Source organism: Diabrotica undecimpunctata, chromosome 3, assembly GCF_040954645.1.
Source record: "Diabrotica undecimpunctata isolate CICGRU chromosome 3, icDiaUnde3, whole genome shotgun sequence".
Lineage (NCBI taxonomy): Eukaryota > Metazoa > Arthropoda > Insecta > Coleoptera > Chrysomelidae > Diabrotica > Diabrotica undecimpunctata.
The window spans coordinates 133,795,513-133,817,570 of record NC_092805.1 but is presented as its reverse complement, the minus strand read 5'-3'; the positions used below and the strand labels follow the sequence as shown (position 1 = coordinate 133,817,570).

The window sequence follows — 22,058 nt, the reverse complement described above, 5'->3', positions numbered from 1 at the left end:
AAAACATCCGGAAAGGGTTTTTCAAAATTTGAACCCAATGTTACTAAAGATCATGAGTCGGATGTTCTTTATAAAGTAAATTGTAAAAACTAATTTAACGTATATTGGGCAAACACACAAATATCTACATAGAAGGGTTGTTGTGCACAAACAGTGTATAAACAAACAGTATATAGTTTATAGCGTTTAGGCATTTAATATCAGGACTAAAATACAATACATACATACATTACATAGATTCTTTTTCTTCTTGATGTGCCTATCCGTTACGAATGTTGGCGATCATCATGGCAATCTTTATTTTATCTGCAGCAGCGCGGAAAAGCTGCACAGATGTTGTATTGACCTCGTTTTCCAAATATTTTTCCTTGCAGGATGGCTTGAAGGAGAACATATCTGGATTCATTTCGCATATGTTCGAAGAACTGTAACTTTCGAGATTTGATGGTGGTCAGTACCTCTCGGTTCTTATTCATTCTTCTGAGGACCTCCTCATTTGTGACTCGGTCAGTCCACGGGATCTTAAGTATTCTCCTATATAGCCACATCTCAAAGTGGCGTAACACTACTTTAAAATAATCTTTTTTGAAAACGATTTCAGGAGTGGAAATTGAAAGGACCAATAATTATAAAATGTAATTTTCATTAAAATAAATTGTGTCTTAATACATAAATACAATAAATAATTAAATCATCAACATCATCCTGTTTACGACACGTTAGTCCTGACAAGGGAACTTATTTTATATAGGATCAAAATAGAATGCTAACTTTGGATTCATAATATTTTTATTAAAATGTTTAGGCATAACTCTATTTTTATATAAATCTTATTTGTATATTAAATAATAAAACTACACTATATTATCTAATTTGTGCTTTAAGTCTTTGGTTTTTTCAAGAACATCATCAATGAAGGGTCTTTCGGATGGATTTACTTTCAAAATAAAGCGGATTAAATCGTGAACATCCTAAAAAAATAAAAAAAAATTACTAAACTAAAACTGATAATAGCAGTCCTTTATTGAACATATTTTATATATCTAGTCTATTTTTTGTTATTTTTATAGACATTGAATCACTTAAACTTGTTTATTATTATAGTTTGTCACGTTTCCTGTTTGTTTTGAATTATTTTCTAAATTTACTCTTTTTAAATAGTATATATTTATATTTATCCGATATAACCTTTATCAGTTTTGTCCTCAATCTTAATATATCTTCAATACTCCTTCTTAATATTTGTTATTTGATATCTCCCAGCTAAGAGCTACTTTCTTTTTCATAACTTCAATGGACCCAGATCTTTGGTTCTTTCTTCTCAATAAAAATTTCACCTAAGTGACACGATACAAGATCCAGTGAATAAAGAGTATAATCTAGCTAAGAGATATTGTAGTTGGCGAGAAACCTCTATAGACAAAGAGGGATGATCCTGCACACTATATTGATGTTTTGAATTGCTCATTCGACATGTTTGTTTCAATCAAGTTGAGATATTGAGTACATGTATAAGCGCTCTGTTGTTGAACTGTTAGAACTATTAAAACTAGTGGAAGAGGATAACTTGGAAGTATTGGCAGATATATTCAACACGGTGTACGATACAGGAATAATACCACAAGAGTGGCTGAAGTCAGCATTTATAACCATCCCTAAAAAACAAGTAGCAAAAGAGTGCTCTGATTATCGAACACTAAGCCTCATGAGTCATAATTTAAAAGTACTGCTGAAAGTAATACATAAGAGAATATATGAAAGAGGCGGATATTAGCGAGACGCAGTTCGGGTTCCGAAATGGAATGGGTACTCGAGAAGGACTATTTGCCATCAACATATTGATTCAGCGATGTCGGGATGTAAACGTTGATCTACACTTGTGCTTTGTTGACTACGAAAAAGCTTTCGATAAAGTAAGACATGAAAAACTAATATCAATACTTATGAATAAGCGCATTGACATTAAAATCATAAATATGGTGCAAACATTATATTGGAACCAAAGTCCCATAGTTCAAATTGATGGGCAACACTCAGAAGAAATGAAGATCTCTAGAGGAGTTAGACAGGGATGTGTTTTATCGCCACTTTTAACTTATATTCTGAAGAAATTTTCCAAAACACGTTCAATAATATCAAAGCGGGAGTTACCGTTAGCGGAAAATTAATTAACAACTTACGAAATGCAGACGACACTGTGATCATAGCAACGAGTATAGAGGAACTGCAACATCTTATCGAAAGCTTAAGTATGAATGGTGCTGAGATGGGAATTACTATAAACGCTAAAAAAACGAAGTACATGCTAACTACAAAAAGACCACAAAATATACATCGCCTATTGACAATCAATATTAACGTGATAGAATATGTAGAAAAATATCAGTATTTGGGAACTTTGATCAATGAAACCAATGATCATACCGCAGAAATAAACAGGCGAATAGAGATTGCCAGATCAGCATTTATAAGAAAATGAAGCCACTCCTAATGTGCAAAAATCTAAATTTGGAGATTAGTCTATGTACCATTCGCTGTTATATATTTTCAATATTATTATATGGAGCTGAGACTAGGACATTAAAAAAATGCAATTTAAAAAGAATCGAGGCTTTCGAACTCTAGTTATACCGCAGAGTATTAAAAATATCATGGACTGATAGAATTACAAATAAAGAAGTACTGGAGAGTGTTGGTAAAGAAACAGAACTAATCACCACTATACAAACCAGAAAACTGGAATACTTAGGCCACGTGATGAGGGGACCAAAATATGAAATTTTGAGACTCATAATACAGGGAAATATTGAAGAAAGATCTGTTGGCCGAAGGTAGAACTCATGGTTGAAGAATCTACGTGATTGGTATCAATGCAGATCGATTGATTTGTTTAGAGCAGCAAGTTCAAAAATAAAAATAACCATTATGATTGTCAACCTCCGTAGGGAGACGGCACTCTTAAAAGAAGAATAAGCGCTCTGTTTAAGATCGTTATTTAAAAACGACGACCAGTCAAGTACTATACGTTCCAGTAAATTTGGGTATCTTTCCAATGGCGCTACAACTCAAATCGAGCCTTAGCCTCCTCCAAACTATGCCTCCAAACTTATTGATCCCGCACCGATCTTCTCCAGATTCTCACGTCTAGCAAATTTTGCGCGTCCGCCGCCACTTCACCCTCCCACCTTTTCCGTGGCATTCCTTTTGGTCTTGTGCCCTGCATTTTACTATCAAGGGCTCTTTTCGGCAATCTTTCTGTCTCCATTCTTACTACATGACCAGCCCAGCGAAGTCTCTGAAGTTTAACGAATTCTGAGATCGGTGCCTCTTTAAACAGTTGGTAAAGTTCATAGTAAAGTAAAGTTGGGTAACATTAAATGAAAATAAACATGTCAATAAAAATATTTTTGGGAGTTTCTTGCTGATCTGTGAAAATAATAGGTGCAATATAAGGACATCTTTTGTAATTGTTATGTAAAATTGGGTGTACACATTATTTGTCAATTTGTACACTTTCAGCAAGCCCATAAATGCTTAACTGATGGTCAAGTTGAATCAGATTACCGATTTTCTGATATTTTATACCAAAACTTCTTAAATAAGTTTTAATAGTGTTTTTTCCTAGCTTAATATGACATTTTGCAAAAATTTTTCACTTAACATTTTTTTGGTGTATCAAAAAATCAACTCTCATACGAGACTGTTATTACAAGTCTATAAGTTTGTTTACAAACTTGCATTGTACTGCATTCGAAGGAGAAGGCTTCACACTAGATGTTTGTCACTCACATATCTTTTTCTATAACAGTGTCAGTCTCGTTATTTAATAGACACTTCACTTAGGATGTTCCAAGTTACAAAATTTGAACATCATATTAGTTTGGTATTACAGTGATCGTTGTTAAAAAGAATACAAAAATTGTTTGATACTTACTTCACTAAAATGTGCGTCTTGTGGAAAGGAAATAGTTCCTGATATCACAGCCAAATTTACGGAATCCCCTCTCTCATACACTATATCATAGGGGGATTTGAAGTACAACATCGCATACAATACACAACCCAAACTCTGAAAATTAACAAATAGATACATGAATGACTAATCTATGGGAAGAAACCACAATTTTAATTAAAATGCAAATTATATTATTTTACAATTACTTGGAAATAAAAAAATTCTAGAAAAATAATAGTTTAATTATATCTGCCTTGCACAGTCCCACACAATCAAAGTTCAGGTATATATGTCATATAGAGGACTTTAAAATGGTATTGCCAGTATTTTTAAAGTGCGTTCCTGACATAACTTTATAGGAGGATACTTCATCTGATTATATGAAATTAACTTTAGTTTAAGAACATCTGACAGAAAAAATAACACCTAAACAGTAAAATTTTCTTAGTTATTTCATTGTAAATCATAATGAAAAAGCAAGAAAAAATCATGATAGGGGAAAGGGGGGAATGGTGGCCGCTGGGGTAATGGTAGCCATGAAATATTTACATTTACGGCCTAATATTATTTCGCGTTAAATACCTGTTTGCCATCTAACAGTGTTTCGTTCAAACTGTACCTAAAACAATGACGATGTTTTGCCGACAACGAAGGATTTTTTGAAAATGTCATATTTTGATGGAGTTGATGTATTAGTGCAAGATTTTTAAAGGTATGTAGAACTATATAATTAAGTTTATTTAGCTGCATAATTGGTACCCATTTGTTAAATTTTTAACGTAGTTTAAGACTATACAAAAAGTTCTTGTTCTAATTTAAGTGCTTAATGATTATGAGTTGATCAGTATAAATATGTATTTTGGGGTTATAATAGCCACGCGCCTGGAGGTAATGCTAGCCGGCCACTAATTGTATTTATATAATACTGAGTATTTATTTATAAATTCTTATATTTCAGATGTCTCGAGTATATAAGAGAAAAAGTTGCAAAGCACGATGGAATGTTGAGCAACTTAGTGCAGCAATAAATGCAGTAAATAATCGCAGAAGCGTCCTTGAAGTTGAAAGAAGTTTTGCAATTCCCTGATCTACAATTCAACTACGACTAAAGCAAAATGATAACAACAGCTGCTTCTTTAGGTCGTAATTCTGTATTTACCAAAGAAGAAGAAGAAGTTTTGACATAGCAGGTCATAAAGTTATCAAAACATTTTTACGGGATAACTCCCACAGAAACAAAAAAATGTGCCTATAAATACGCTGAAGAAAAAAAATTTACATCATCCATTTTCCAAAGAAAAAGAAATTGCTGGAAGAGACTGGCTAGAGGGCTTCCTTAAAAGAAATCCAACTATTCGATTAAGAAAACCGGAGGCGACAAGTATTAACCGCATATCTGCTTTTAACAAAACTGAAGTAAGCCTATTTTTCTCTAATTTAAAATCCATATTGGATAAATATAAATTTTCGGCATCAAAAATATATAATGCAGACGAGACAGGCATAACACCCGTCCAAAACCCCGGAAAAATACTTGCTGAAAAAGGACAAAAGAGAGTCAGCTTTATTACAAGCGCAGAAAGAGGTCAAACAAAAACTATTATGTGCTGCATAAGTGTCTCAGTAACATATATTCCACCTTTGTTTATTTATGCCCGCAAAAGGATGAAACCAGAGTTAAAGAAAAATGGGCCACCTGGTGCAGTCTACTGCTGCTCGGATAATGGGATTTCCCCTACTATCCAGCCATAATAAGTATTTGGTTACATTTACTTAGTTTACTACCAATATATATATATATATATATATATATATATATATATATATATATATATATATATGTATATATATAACATAACATAACAATATCTTTATTTTTAGAAAATAATATACATTCCGTGAACATAAAATTATTTAAAAAAAACAGTGTCACAAACGAAAATATTATTTACTTATTCCTAACCGTTACATCTACAAATAGTCCTCCACAGAATATGGCTCAAGAGCTACCAGTAATTTAAATATTTGATGTTTATACAAACTTAATCTTTCCTCCCTTTTGATAGGTTCAGGCAGTTTATTAAACAATTTGATGCAGCAATAAAGAGCGTTTTTTTCTGTTATACTTAACCTGTGTATTGGAATTTTATAATTATATAGCCTGGTATTTACTATACTATTGGGCTCAAAGTTCCTAAAGAGTATTTTATTCTTATATAGAAACAGTAAGCGGTAAACAGTAATATATATATATATATATATATATATATATATATATATATATATATATATATATATATATATATATATATATATATATATATATATATGTTAGATCACTAATCACGTATTTGACTTTTTAAAAAAGAACTTTATTTGTTACAAATTAAATATTAAATAATAGTACAAAATTAAATTAATTTAAAATGACTACAATAACTGGACTGGTCGAAGTTGCAGCTAAGAGTGATTCCGGCATCTGAGAATGGTAATTTATAGGTTTGGTATGAAGTGCTGAATTGCTGTTCCCATGAATGTTGGCCAACGGTTCGTACAAAGTTCTAATGCGTGCTCAGCGGTTTCTATGGGAATGGGATGATGAAATCTGAAGTCGGCGAACTTAAGCTAGTTCAAGGTTAATATTTTCTCATATAACAGCTCCCCTTATTAGTGAAAAGTCAATGCCATTGCTTTGACTTTTACAGAGTAATTGGTGTTTCTGCTTCGCTTTCCTGTTGGACATTGGGTCTTCTTCTGAAGGAGGTTAAGCTTTGAAGTTTCTGTCTAATGGAATTTCTGCGTGGTAGTGGAGTTGGAGGCTGATCCTGGGACAGGCAGATTGCAATTTTTGGGAATATTTTGGTTCGGTATTTGCAGAAAAGGTATAAGATAACTAGGATAATAATCAGGGATAAGGTTGATATAGTGAATAAGGGTAGATGTTCCTCAATGAATGATTGGCTCATAATATGGTCCAGTTCTTCTGAATATTGGTCCAATTTGTGTTGTGCAATATTTAAGTCATCTACGTTGATTTTACTGAGTTTTAGTGGTTTCAATTTTGATAGGTGACTCTTTGTCTCAAAATGGTCACAGCATCTGTAGGGTACGTTAACTGGGTGACTTCTATACGTGATATTTGTATATTTCTCAATTTGGTCTCTAGCATGAATTCTGGTACTGCCAATGAATGCAATACATTCGGGAATTAATCTTAAGATTGAATTTGTTTTTATTATTTGTGTAGTGACGTCTTTCCTTGCACATTTGATTGTTACTGGTAATGGATCGGAAATGGTTAGTAACCATAAATTTCGGTCAATTTCTTGTACATTGTAACCTTGTGCCAAAAGCATGGACATCTGGCAAGTTTTTGGTAAGTTGCTGAGAGGTTTCAAAAGCTGGGCTTCACATATAGCATCTGTGTCTATGGGATACGGAAGAATGTCTGTACACATTCTTTGGTTTTGACTGATTTGTTTGCATTTTTCGGTGTCCATGGGTAAGACATATGAAATTGAATCATCATCTCGCGCTATGTATTTATGAACAGTTGAAAGTATATGATGAAAACCAGTTTGATTATCTAATATTGGTATTGAATATAATTGATACAAGGTGAATATTTCGGGATCAACTAACGGAATTTCGAGGACGAAAACAATTTTTGAATCAAGCTGATAAGCTTGCAGTTTTATTATGTCAATATACTGAGCTATATTTGACATATAAGTGGGTAGAGGCAATACGTTATTTTGTAATGACTGTGAGATTTCTTTTAATGCGTCCATTAAGTCTATGGGCAAAATAATAGAACTATGTAGAATTTGCAGGCGAGAGAATGTGATAGAATTTAGTATATCATTTAAATAGTTTTCTAAAAATACGTAGCTTTCCATTAAGGACTCACATAAATCTAGTATTTGTAATTGTGCTTGGTAAAAGGAGATGTCATTATTAATGTCCAGAAGTGTAGTCTCGATAGTTTTTAAGTCTTTGTTAAAAGTTTCTTCGTCTATTTGCAATTTTTGAATTGTAGTGTTGAAAGTTCTTATAACTGAAGTGGTAACAGATATTTGATTTTTTAGGAGATTTTCAATTTGAGTTTCATCGGAATTTATCTTATTTATACATTTATTAAAGTATTCGCCATCAGAGGCGTCTAAATTTCCAGTAATAGATTTCCAGATTGTTCCAATACCATTTACTAAACCGCGTTTTAGGCGTTTATTATAAGGTACTGTGTCAGAGGTTATTTCTTTATATTTTAAATTAACGGAGTTTGAGATTTGTTTTAGCAGACTAACATGTGTCTGTACTTCGGCTTGAAAGGCAAGTTTTCTCGGTGTATCCACGTTAATAAATTTTTCTAACAGGTTTTCCAAAATTCTGTCATTATTGGATATTGTAGTTTTGATAGGTAATAATTCTTTGTAAACAAGTAAAGTCCATTTGTCATTAGATATTCGTATAGTTCCTTTTTCATGAAAAAATATTCCAATTGTGTTATTAATTGGAGTGAGGAGAATTTGGGATTGGACGATAGGAAGGAGTCCATAGAATCTGTAAAGGAAAATTATTCAAAATAAGGTTTAAGTCTGTCAAAATTTACTTTAGAGGTTTGGTTAGTTTTGGGGTTAAGGATAATTGCGGAATTTGTAAAAACTTCTTGAATTTCGAAAGGTCCATTAAAAAGATTATCCGATTTTGATTTAATTTGGGATTCTTTTACGTAGACTTTGTCACCAATTTTAAAATCAGGTCTTCGTTCTGAAATATTCTCGTCAAATCTTACTTTCGCCTTTTCTTTCTGTCTTTCTGTTTTTGCTCTGGCTACTTTGTAAAAATATTCCATGCGGTTATTCAGGTCTCGAATATATTTACTCATTAGTGTTTTTTGATTGTATAGAGTTTCTGGTGGTCGGCCTTCAGTGTGCCCAAATATAAGTTCATATGGTGTGAAACCGTGGGTCTTATTCTTTGTGTTGTTATAGCATATTATTGCATAAGGAAGTATGGTGAAGGGATGATCGTTTGGGTTCTCGGCTTGATTTGCTCTAATCATTTCTGAGAGTGTGGCATGAAACCTTTCTATAGATCCATTGGATTGTGGATGGTTAACGCTAGAAAATGTTAGTTTAATGTCGTATAATTCGCATAGATCTTTGATTATAGCATTCTCGAATTCTCGACCGCAGTCACAATGAATTCTTAGTGGTGTTCCATAGTGTTGAAAAAAGAGTAGGAGTGTCTTGACTACTGTTACTGCCTTTTTGTCTTCCAAAGGATAGGCTTGCGTGAATTTTGTCAATTCGTCACGAATAGTTAAAGCGTAGTTCCTAGTAGGGTATTCGAATATGTCCATATTTATTCTTTCGAATGGTGTTTTTGGAGTTTCTGTTATGACTAGTGGTCCACTTAAGTTTTTCCTGCAAATCTTAACTTTTTGGCAAATTTCACATGCTTTTACAAATTTCTCTACATCTTTTGTTAAATTCTTCCAATTGTATTTCTGCTTTATTCTTCTGACAGTTTCGTTTATTCCTCGATGTAAGTTGTTTTTACCGCAATGGTAATGATCTAAAATTTGAGGGATTTCGTCTTCGCTGGCTGTTTTAATTATATTTTGACAGATTCTTAATTTTAATTCTTTGTCAGCAAAAATATAAGAAAATATCTCTAGGATAGGTAGTTCGAGATTATTTTCGACGCAATATATTTTTGATTCATCGAATTGATCTTTATTTGCAAAAAGTACAAGAAACAAGTGTGATATTACTCGTTCGGGATCAAACGGTAATGGTATAATAAAATATTTTCGATCTTTTACAGTTTTGCTGTGTACAATATTAATTCTTCGGTTACTATATTCCATGTTTTCTTCGAATATGTCATTCATTATGTTCTCGTGGAGTTCTTCAAGTTTATTTTGCCAAAAAAATGTAACAATATTTTTGTTGGATTTGTCTAATAAGTCCGTATTCGATGTTTCAATTTTAGAATAATCGATTATTGACTTTGTTCTATACAGTTCGATAAACTTGTCAAGTTCTTCGGACATTTTTTCTATATTTTCTTCATCGTCGTCTTCGTTTTCTTGAGTTTCCGTGTCATCTTCATTCGATGCATGTAATGAGATTTTTGATTGAAAGTTTGCACAATCCTTGAAATGGTTAATCTTTATCCTTGAGAGGGCATCTGCATTTCTGTTTATTTTTCCTGCGCGATGTTCTATTTTATAATTGTATTCTTCGAGTTTTAGGCGCCAACGCGCTAATCGGCTTCCGGGATCTTTTATCGAGAAAAGCCATGTAAGGGGTCGATGATCGGTAATCAGGGTGAATTTTCGGCCAAAAAGATATGGTCTGAAATGTTTGACTGCCCATACGATAGCTAATAGTTCTCTCTCTATAGTCGAATATTTTGTTTCGGCACCGCATAATGTTCTGGAGGCATAAGCTATGGGTAAATCTTTTCCAATAGGGCCTTGCGATAGAACAGCTCCAATCGCGAATGCACTAGCGTCAGTTGTTAGTAAAAATGGTTCCTCAAAATTGGGATATATAAGTATTGGATCTGAAGTTAAAATATTTTTGAGTTCGTTAAAGGCTTCTTTGCAATCAGAATTAAAAATAAAAGGTACGTCTTTCTGAAGTAGTTTCGTAAGGGGTTTAGAAATTTTGGCAAAATTTGGAATAAATCTTCTATAGTAACCGGCTAAGCCTAAGAATGACTTTATTTCTTTGGTGTTCTTTGGTTCCGGGAAGTTTTTGATGCAAGATATTTTAGCTGGATTTGTTTTTACACCATTTTCTGTTACAAGGTGGCCCAAATATGCTACTTCTTTTCTTAAAAATTCGCACTTGTCTGGCTGTATTTTTAAATTTGCTTTTCGTAACCTTTTAAAAACTTCTGTTAGGCGTGACATGTGATCATGAATAGTGGGTGAGTAGATAATTATGTCATCCATATACACTAAGCATCTTTCGTTTTGTATTCCTAAGAGGATGTTGTCCATTACTCTTTGGAAAGTAGATGGAGCATTCATTAGTCCGAATGGCATGCGAACAAATTCGTAATGTCCATTTTCGACGGAAAAGGCCGTTTTCTGGATGTCTTGTGGCTCGATTTCAATCTGGTGAAATCCAGACGCTAAATCTAGTGTTGTGAAGTATTGGCATCTTCCTAGTTGGTCCAATAGTTCTGATATTTGTGGTAGAGGATAACGGTCTTGTACTGTGAGTTCGTTGAGTTTTCGATAATCAATAACAACTCGCCATTTTTGTTTTCCTGACGCATCTAATTTCTTCGGTACGACCCAGACTGGACTCGACCAGGGCGAGACACTTTTCTGGATTATTCCTTCTTCTAACATTTTATTAATTTGCGTCTTTACCTCTTCCTTATGTATTTGAGGATATCTATAGGATTTAGTGAAGACAGGTTTAGCGTTGTTTGTTTCGATTTTGTGCTTGATTTCGTTTGTGAAGGTCAGTTTGTCGCCTTCGACATAAAATATATCTGCGTATTCAGTACATATATCTAGAATTAGTTCTTGTTCTTCGCAATTTAGATGATCAATTCTTAGTTGTTCTTTAATTATTCGTGTTCTATCTACTACGGGTTCTTCAAAATCATTTCCGTTGTAGGATAGGATTTTCTCCGAATTTTTGAAAGGTTCGATTGAAATGTCTGAAAATTCGATTGTCTTCGGCATAGCATTAGCATTTAGTATGGAAGTTAAGAATTCTCCATTTTCATCTACATGGACTAATGCATGAGGTAATCTAACTTTTTCTATTTCTTGAGCTGATAATATGGCATCTGTATTTGATAAGTTGCATTTTAGTTTGCATATTTGTTCGGTCCGGCTGTCAATGGTAATTCTGTTTTTTCCTTTTATTCGTTTTCTCTCTGGTCTTTCAAGATTTTTGTCTTGATCTCGATTGTTTACGATAGTATATTTTTCATTTATAGGGTTTTGATATTTTAAATTTGATTCCTGTTTAGAATCTGATTTAATTTTTATTTTAGGTTCGTTTTGTCTTATTTCTGTGGGGCGTGTCGGTGTTTTGTCTTTAGGAGGTGTGTTTGTCTCGTGTCCTACTTTGTGAAGGGTGACAGTTTTAAAATTTGTATGCAACTGTCGGGATTTAAGATCTATTACGCATTCATAATGATCTAGAAAGTCTAGGCCTATTATGCCATCGAAATTAATGTCTAAATTGAAAATAAAGACTTTGTGAGGATTATTGTCAGTGAAGGGAATTAGGACAGATTCTGTTATTAACAATTTTTGATCGGTTATACCTTGAATAGTAACGTTTTCAGGAAATCTAGTATGATAATTGCGTGCTGTGTTTTCTTTGAAAACAGTGATTCCAGCACCTGTGTCGATTAAAAGTTTAAAAGTGTTGGTAGCATCGTTAATGTAATATAAATTTTTGGAACTCATTGTATGAAATGGGGTTACATGAATGTCTGTTCGGGAAAATTGAGATCCGGATGAAAGTTGTCTAAGTTGAGTGCTTGGATTTGTTCTTGGATATTCGTAATATCCGTTGAGGGGTTCGTATGATTGGGAGGATGATTGTGATTCTGAAGTGAAAGAAAATCCTGATAATTTTGTGTGTTATTAGTTTCGTAAAAGTTATCAGTTTGTGGATTATTTTCTGTATAATAATCTGTTTCATAGTTTTCATAGTTATCGGTATTATAATAATTATCTGTATAGTAATCGTCTGTATAATAGTTAGTCGTCATTTCATAAGGGTATTCGTTTAAAACATGTGCTCTTTGGAAGTTTGGGTTTCTTTGAATAACAGATGGACGATTTTGATTTTGATTTTGAGATGAAAAGGAAGGTCTCTGTTGGTTGAAATTTGGATTATTGGACGAATATTGATTCCTATTAGGGTTCTGATTGTTTTGATAGTTGTTAGGTCCATTATTATATTGGTTTTGGTAACCGTGTGGCCTAGAAAAAGTTTGGTTTGGCTGTACGAAACGTGAAGAGCGGCATTCACTATTTAGATGACCAATGCGGCCACAATTTGTACATTTTGTAAACTGAGATGAGGGTCTTCTCATTGGTTGAGAGGGTTTAGGAATAGTTGATCTAGAATTAGATTTTTGTTCTTCAAAATATGACAATTGAAGTTCGCGTCTAATACGATTGTTTGCTTCAATGAGATCTTTTGGATTACTAGCCCTAATAATTTGTCCTAGACGAGGTTCTAAACCGGTTAAAAGTGTGTTTAGGGCCATGGTATCGATTAAGTCACATTGGGCAGTTTTTTGATCTGGGGATAAATTTGCTACTTGGATCGAGGCGTGCATTTTTGCATTCAGAACTTGTAAACGGTTAAAGAAAGTTAGAGGAGATTCGTTAGATAGTTGTCTTAGTCTTTGTAAGTCTTGTATTAAGGAGGTCAGGTCTCTACTGTCTCCGAAATGTAGATTTAGTAATTGTTTTATTTCTGTATAAGAAATTGGTTTTCTAGAATTAATAAGCTGTGCAGCTTTACCTTTAAGTTTATTTTTTACGTGAATCGTTAATAGAACGCGCTGATCGCCTGTGGCCATTTTAAAAGCACAGTCGCACGCATCTAAAAATGTAGAAAGAGAAATCGGATCGCCTTCAAATTCTGGGATAATAGAAAATATTTCCGAAAGCTTGTATGGTTCGATTTCTTGTTGAGTCTGGGAACGTGTCTCAGGCATTTTTCGAGATATTTTTAAACGAAAATGAAAAATAGAAGTATGGAGAAATATAAAATGTATCAGTATATAAGGGAGAAAAAAAAAAAAAATGTGGTGGTATATAAAGGGCAAAAATGTATCAATATAAAAATATCAAATAATATATCAACAAAAATGTATCAAATATACCAAATAAAAATATATCAAGAAAAATATACCAAAATATAGCAAGTAAAAAAAAATATGTCAATAAAATATCAGTATAAAATATTATGTAAAGAAATATCAATAATTTCAAATATTAGATAATCAACTTGTATTTTCTTTTATGTATCTTGATTAATTGACTTGCAGTATAGTCAATTTCGTAAATTATTATAACAAAATTATTAACGAGATGATTCAAAATCCACTTACATAAAGAAGAACATCGGGACGCCTTGTTCTCTCTGCTCAGCTACCAGGGGCTTCACTAGGTGTTCCTTCCGTAGATTACAGGAGTGAGGTTGTTCGGAGATGCTTTCTTCTTTAAGGGTTGTCTTGTTCTCTCTGCTCGGCTACCAGGGGCTTCACTAGGTGTTCCTTCCGTAGGTCACAGGAGTAAGGACTTCCGTAGATTCTTTGTTCCATTAAGGGATGAGAATCCGCCGCTGCCAGTGAGTATACACGTGTTCTAGCAACGTTAACCGGATCCTACTGACTGCGCCAATTGTTAGATCACTAATCACGTATTTGACTTTTTAAAAAAGAACTTTATTTGTTACAAATTAAATATTAAATAATAGTACAAAATTAAATTAATTTAAAATGACTACAATAACTGGACTGGTCGAAGTTGCAGCTAAGAGTGATTCCGGCATCTGAGAATGGTAATTTATAGGTTTGGTATGAAGTGCTGAATTGCTGTTCCCATGAATGTTGGCCAACGGTTCGTACAAAGTTCTAATGCGTGCTCAGCGGTTTCTATGGGAATGGGATGATGAAATCTGAAGTCGGCGAACTTAAGCTAGTTCAAGGTTAATATTTTCTCATATAACATATATATATATATATATATATATATATATATATATATATATATATATATATATATATATATATAAAAGGAAAAGAAGTCTTTGCTGACAACGTTAGAAAACGGAGCTTTGAGGTTTATTGGGATTTGCAACGTTGCAAATCCCAATAAACCTCAAAGCTATATATAACATTATATATATATATATATATATATATATATATATATATATATAACATTATATATATATATATATATATATATATAACATTATATATATATATATATATATATATATATATAACATTATATATATATTATATATATATATATATATGTATATATATATATATATATATATATATATATATATATATATCAAACTACAATCCTTTATAAATATATTATTTTAAAATATAAATGTTGTACCATTGATGTTATTGACTTCTAATGTTGATTTTTATTGACTTTTGAACATTAGTGGAGATAAATTTCTAATAAAGACATCCACTTAAAAGTTAAAAAAATAAAAGTTGGAATGTCACAATGTTCTACATCTGATTCTGTGTCTTGTAAATTTATAGGTTATTCAAATTACCAGAAAAATGCTTCTACTAAATTTGTGGATGAAATTGCAGTCTCCTTTAGGGGATGGTATTGAAGAATATGCAAAAATACTACAAACTTGATTTAAACACAACTTGCCTCAACATAATAATCAAAAAACTTAGGGGTAGAATGTGAAGTAGCATTAAACAAAACTGCAAACAATATAGAAAAAAGTGTCAACCCTTTATTAAAACAAAGCTATTACTAATATCGATAGTTCGGAAGAAAAGGGTTACAACTCGAAAAAACTACTTTTGCAGGAGAAGAGTTTTAAGATTTTTTTCGGAGTTTTTTTTTTATTACCTGATCATTAATTAATAAAACTTTGTGATTTTTATTTAAATAAGTAGGCTAAGTTGGGTTTAATTAAATGACATAATTGTGATTTTTCAAACTGTTTATTTATTGTTATAAAAAAATACATGCAACGGTTTTGAATTAAAAATTAGTAAATGTTTACAAGTTGTAACAATGTTAACTTAATTTATAATTATTCAATACATACCTAAAATCATTAAAAGAATTAGATTAAAGCATTACAAATTATTGTAAAAATCAAAATAATATGCATTTTTTCTTTTCGACTAATGATATCAAACCTGTTTTTTTTGCCTCCGATATACCAGGTTTTGTGGAATATGCGTTTTTTATTTTGGTTTGTTCTATACTAACAGTTTTTCTCGAACTAATAATTTCCACTTGGCAGAAATCTGTATCTTCAAAAGAATTTTTATAAAATAATGTATTTGGATTGTTTTTTTTCTAATTGGATTTCCTTAAATGACGAAGTTTTTACATTTTTATTGATATTTACAAACAAGTCAGAAGTAAATTTTTTTAAATTCATAAAATCCTTAAAACAAAAGTTCGTTTACTTTATATGTTTTTCCGGTTTTTTTTGCTGATCTCATAATGCAAGCATACTGATCAGGAGCGTAAATAGGGCTTGATTTTCTATATAGTTTTATTGCCTTTTCTATTGTCGCGTGTACACTATCAACTTCATTTTGGCTATGGCCGGAAACAAGAAATTTATGGGTGATTGAACTTATATTTAATTTTAGTATTGCATAAATATAAAGAGCTATTATAAATTTGTTTTTGTTTTGGGCTGTACAGTTGTCGGAATAAAGTATTACATTTAAATCTTCTTCATTTTGATTGCTTATATTTTCTAGAAATTTAAAAAGACAGGAACCTACTTCATTCGCTCCCCTTTGTGCCTCACCCTCATGCCACATGAAGCAAGTACCTTGGTGGTTTTTAATATCATACAAAGTAAAATTTAGTACATTAAGCTTTGAAACATAATAGAAAGCTGCAGTATCTCCTACACGACAAGGCAAAACTGCCTGCAGATCAAAAACAATTACTTTAGTATTTTATGTAGTATTTCTGTCATTATCTTTTTCTTTGCGACTTAAATCCTTTTCTTTCAAATGTTTCTGATATTTTTCTAAAATATTTTGCTGTTCAATAATAGAGGAATTTTTAAATTGCAAACAAAACACCTTTGTTAAATAAACTGGTTATTTTTGTTGAAAAACTATCAAAAGATTTTTTTATAATTAAACAAACTTTTAATAAAGATACACAAAAAAAATTAAATCATTTTATATCTGGATTTTCAACAAAAGCCTAGGTATTTAATATTTTTTTCATGCACGAAAATAGTTGCAGGTCTAAAATATTATCGTAAAAAATTACAAAAAGTATTAAGAAAAGTGATATATTTTGACATAACCCAAAGACTGAATAAACCTATCACAAAAGTTGAGTCAAAAGTGTAACATGTCCTAATTTTACAGTAACTATTTAAAAATCAATCAAGAAAAGCGCTACATTTTGACATAAAACATAGTATGTGAATAAATTAACTGAAAAAATTGGTTCAAAACAGTTACAAAACAAAATGTTGCGGCTTTGTTACAAACGCGAAATAGTTAATTTAATCGAAGATTGTAACATTCTGAGATGTATCTGTTTCGTTGTAAAATTTACATGCATTTACTACTTACTTTTTCCAACAATATCGAATGTATCTTCTTTCTCCTAAATATTTGAAACACTACACAACACTAACGGTGACAAACTGAGATACAACGATCTTGTACAAAATATTCTGCGAAAAATGCAAAAATTCCCCGTGTTACATGCGGACATCTTTTGGCTGGTAGTAAAGATTCTCTCTAAACTTCATGCGTTTCTAATAGTAGGCACCTTTTTAGTTAGTTTAATAAAATAAATTGAAAAATAAACATTTTTGAGATGTAACCCTTTTCTTCCGAACGATCGATATGTGTAGTGAAAATAAAATGTCCTGTTACAAAGAGAAAATATCCATTTCAATTAAAAATAAATCATTAGAAGACAACATATTATTTACAAAAGCAGACAAAGGTAACACTACTATTGCTATAGATAAAATAAAATATAATAACAAAACAATAGAATTTAAAAAAAAATCAAAATATAACAATAAACAAAGATCCGACAAAAAAGTATCAAAAACAAATTAAACTGGCATTAGAAAATTTAAAATCAATATTAAATTCAACAGAACAGAAATACCTCAATATTATGAAACTACAAACTCCTAAATTATACTCTTTGGATAATATTATCATCTAACATTTTTTCATGTTATGCTCCATGATAGTTGCTAAATTATATCTGATTCAGACTGCAGTTACTCACTAACTAAAACAACTATCAGCATGGCTTTGCACAGAATGCTTTTTATGTTTGTTTTGAATGCCTTACACCTCTATCTACATGATTATAGCCAAACTGAAACTTCATATACAGTTTTCTAAGTACCTCTGCAAGCATTACATAAAAGTAACATTAGGTCATAATGGGTTAAACATTATCAGACTTGAAAACAAACATGAGTTTTCAACAATTCATCATCCCATACAAGACAACATAAATTGGCAGCCTATCATAGCATGTTACATAGATTAATAGAAATTCTCATGTCAAAAAACAACTTCAAGATAGAATTGAATATCATTAGACAAATAGCAGTAAACAATGGATACAATGAACAGACCATAAACAAAATTATAAACCAAAAAGTGCATAAGAAAGCCCTGAAATTAGTCTTTCCACCAACAGAGAAAAAACCCAGTACTTTCTGCTCGATTACATATACAGGCAAGATATCAAAAATAGCCAAACACATAAAAAAGAAAGGAATAACTCCAGCTTTTAGAACAAACAACAACTTAAGCAAATATATTCAGAACAACAAGAGCCAAAAAATCTTACACAGTGGTGTATACAACCTTACATGTGGCGACTGCCCAAAAACTTACATTGGTCAAATGGGTAGAACCTCTAACAAACGGATTGCAGAACACAAAAGGGCTTGCAATAACAGAAAAACAGATTCTACTTACGCACTTCACATTATAGATCATAATAGTTCTTTTAATAACCAATTTCAAATTCTTTACATTCAAAATAAAGGCCTTAAGCTATCATTATTAGAATCTATACAGATATAATTCTGAATGACCAACTTGAGAAAAATGGTTCCTTCCCCTCAACTTATTTAGTTAAAGACTATAAAGTATTAGATGCAAAACAAAAATTGAAAAAGGCACTCTGCTGCAACAGATGTGATAGTAAATTATAATAAAATTTGTGGAAGTGTTGAAAACGAAAGTTTTCAGTGTTTTATTGCTTTACAAAATATAACTTAACCTATTAGCAATTACAGACATGTAGAAGACAAAACTCAATGAGTCTCAATGGCTTTTTATGAAAACTTTATCTAATATAGATCTCCAATAGCATGTAAACTATCTAAGTATTGTTTAATGCATAATTTCTCTGAAAAGCACATGTTAAAAGGATCTTAAAACCCACTTAAATAACTTATATTAAGGCCTATGTGACACATGATATACATCTATGGGAATGTGCTAAACAAAACAATTAACCTGTTATAAAGAACAAATTTGATTATCATTCAAATATCAGCATTATCCAGCTACTAAAAAATCTATCTTGAATGGGAAGTTACAAGTCAATACTTTTACTGATACAAACTAGAGGATAGCGTTTGGAACTGTCTAATAAATATTTTTAACTTCGGTTAGTATAGGTTAAATAAAACTTACTAATCAGTTTGTTGAAAACGAATTATAATATAAAGGATCATTTTTTGATAACTGATGTATTTTTCAGTACATATTTCTAACTGTATCTATTAGCTTCTTTACTAACTGTTAACATATCTTACCCAAATATCAACCCTCTGATCAATTACACAGTAGCTCTCAACATGGAATAGTTCAGGAGCTCTGTATGTCATAGAACATCTTTCAGCAGCCAAATCTTGCAATTTTTGGGCATCTTGAGCTCCACAAACTTGTACTTTGGCTGGAGCGCATGATCCTAAAATTAGAATACTTCCAATATTAATTTCAAAGATTTTAAAATTACTACAATCAAACATTACCTAAATCCATCAGAATAGGATCCATATGTTCTGTTAAACATATATTAGCAGTTTTTATATCTCTGTGAGCTATGGGATCTGGTGTAAAATCATGAAGGAATTTTAAAGCTTGACAAATTTCAAAAAAAATTCTCAAAACATCCTTAACATCTAAATAATTTTTATTAAAAGATCTTAAAGTGAGGTAATCATGTAAAGTACCTCTTTTGTAATAAGGAAGTACTAGAAATGCTTCTGATGTAGCATGTACCACAATATCTGCAGATCCTAGAAATAAGTTTAATTAGAAACATTATATGACTCACACAACATTCTACATTCTTATATTCTGTTTACCTTTAAAAGTGGAATCTACAAGTTCTATAATATTAGGGTGTCTAAGTTTCTTGTAATAATTTATTTCTTGCATTGCTATTTTCTGATCTTCTATACTGTGGCATGTTATTCTTTTTAGAGCGTATTTTTTTTTCGTTGTACTATTTTCAACCAGATCTACACAGGAAAATCCCCTAAAAAATATAAAAGATGTTCTTAAATTCCAGATGTTCATGTTTCATTGGTTTACCCTTCTCCTAATCGTTCTAATACCACATATCTTATTCCGTTTATACTTAGGTTTTCTTTTGCACAAATACACCCCATTTTCAATATCATACTAAGTCCCAAAGTATTCATTTCAAGTTATCTCTAAAATTATTGAATTTGCTGGCTTATAACTCATAATTTAACTACACACACAACACAGAATTAAAGTGCCTGTACAACTTAGTCGGTTAGTCGTCACCTGTGTCACTGTCACTGATTAGACATGTTGTAAATGGTCATGTTCGTCCAGAGTACATAGCCACAGTATATTGCTAAAGAATTATTCTAAAGGCCGTATGACACTATGCATTTTCTTGTATCATTTCTTATATCGTTTCTGATATAGAAAGTTATTTATGTTTTCTTGTATCGTTTCTTGCACGTACATTTGTGCTCTGTATGACACTATGCAAGTTCTTTTATCGGAAATTGTATGTGATGCGGCACATGTTTGGTCGAAATTTCGACACATATAAAAAAAAATAGAACTGCAGTACCTGAGGACCTCAAGCCAGATGCTACTGATTATTTTTTAAAATACTGTGGTTCAAAAATGAAAGAAATAAAATGTCCCAATATTAAAACTAAATTGGAAACCACAATTTTTGAACATATTCAACAGGCTGTAATGGAAGACAGAAATATGTAATAAATAATTTGGTTGTAATAATTTATTTGTTTTTTTTTTACAAATTATGCGTTTGAATGGCATGCTCTTGAAATTCTACTCTCTTATTTGAAGATATAAAATAATCTTTAAACTCATCACGAATTTTTAAAGCGGTTATGTATTGTTTTTAGTAATACATCTCCTCCTACTTTCAGTAGTTCCGATGCTATTTGATCTAATCCCTGTGATTTATTGTTTTTCAATTTGGCTACTGCTGTTCTTATCTTGGTTATTGTTGGTAGGCACTTTTCTCTGATCTCTGCTTGGTCTAATTGTATATCAAAGTTCTCCTCCAGGCCTCCAGCCGCCATTATGACAGATGTTTTACGTTTTTGCTTTTGCGGCTTTGCGCACAAATTGGCGCATTTCTTGTACAAGAAACTGCAGCGGACACAAATTCTTGTATCGTTTCTGATATAAGAACTTATACGCTTGCATGACACTATCCATTTTTTTGTTATATCAGAAACGATATAAGAAATGATACAAGAAAATGCACAGTGTCATACAGCCTTAAGCATGATTAAACTGCGACTGTGACATAGCCCACTATGATGGTATGATGTATGATTTTGGTATGATGTTCGTATTCTGGACTTTACTATAGTTTGTCATAATTATGTGAATCTACTGTGGTTACTTTTTATCCATGCCCTTGTTATGAATTATTGTACACTTAAATGCCGATGATTTTATGGCATTACCGTTGTCAATATAAACAGATTGTGTTTAATTTTTTATTAAAAAAATGCTAAACACGTAAATTAGGTTATGTATTTGTCAATCTGTGCATGTGGCTAAAATCCCAAAATGACCCCAAACCGCGTTTTTTATTCCATGGGCTATCTCATGGCCGTCTTTATTGTGTTACGGGGGCTATATATATATATATGATCTAAAGCTAAGATTAATACTATTACAGGAATTAATATTAAACTCAACAACAGTCTTCCGGGTTTATCAGTGCTTTGATGTCTTCTTCAGGGCTTCCGAGATCTGTCTCCCTAGCCCTCAGGCACTACTACACCGATCACTAACCAATACATTATTG

The 22,058-nt window shown here is 31.8% G+C and overlaps 1 protein-coding gene across 1 annotated transcript; it reads right to left on the bottom strand.

Moving 5' to 3' along the window:
* Nucleotides 1-771: 771 nt before the first annotated feature.
* On the bottom strand, nucleotides 772-20,530 carry LOC140437426 (serine/threonine-protein kinase 16). The gene is made up of 6 exons (XM_072526953.1): nucleotides 20,318-20,530; nucleotides 20,089-20,261; nucleotides 19,753-20,019; nucleotides 19,534-19,688; nucleotides 3,935-4,069; nucleotides 772-971 (listed from the first exon to the last, which is right to left on the bottom strand). Exons 1-6 carry the CDS (start codon nucleotides 20,425-20,427, stop codon nucleotides 855-857), a joined length of 957 nt encoding a protein of 318 aa, XP_072383054.1. The 5' UTR covers nucleotides 20,428-20,530; the 3' UTR covers nucleotides 772-854.
* Between the last annotated feature and the right edge of the window lie 1,528 nt (nucleotides 20,531-22,058).

Excerpts from the sequence above, each read along its gene's own strand:
- LOC140437426 (XM_072526953.1), bottom strand. The coding sequence starts at position 20,427 with ATGAATACTTTGGGACTTAGTATGATATTGAAAATGGGGTGTATTTGT. Across the intron at positions 20,262-20,317 it reads TTAGAACGATTAGGAGAAGG|GGGATTTTCCTGTGTAGATC; the intron begins GTAAACCAATGA and ends TATATTTTTTAG. Across the intron at positions 20,020-20,088 it reads TGTAGATTCCACTTTTAAAG|GATCTGCAGATATTGTGGTA; the intron begins GTAAACAGAATA and ends ACTTATTTCTAG.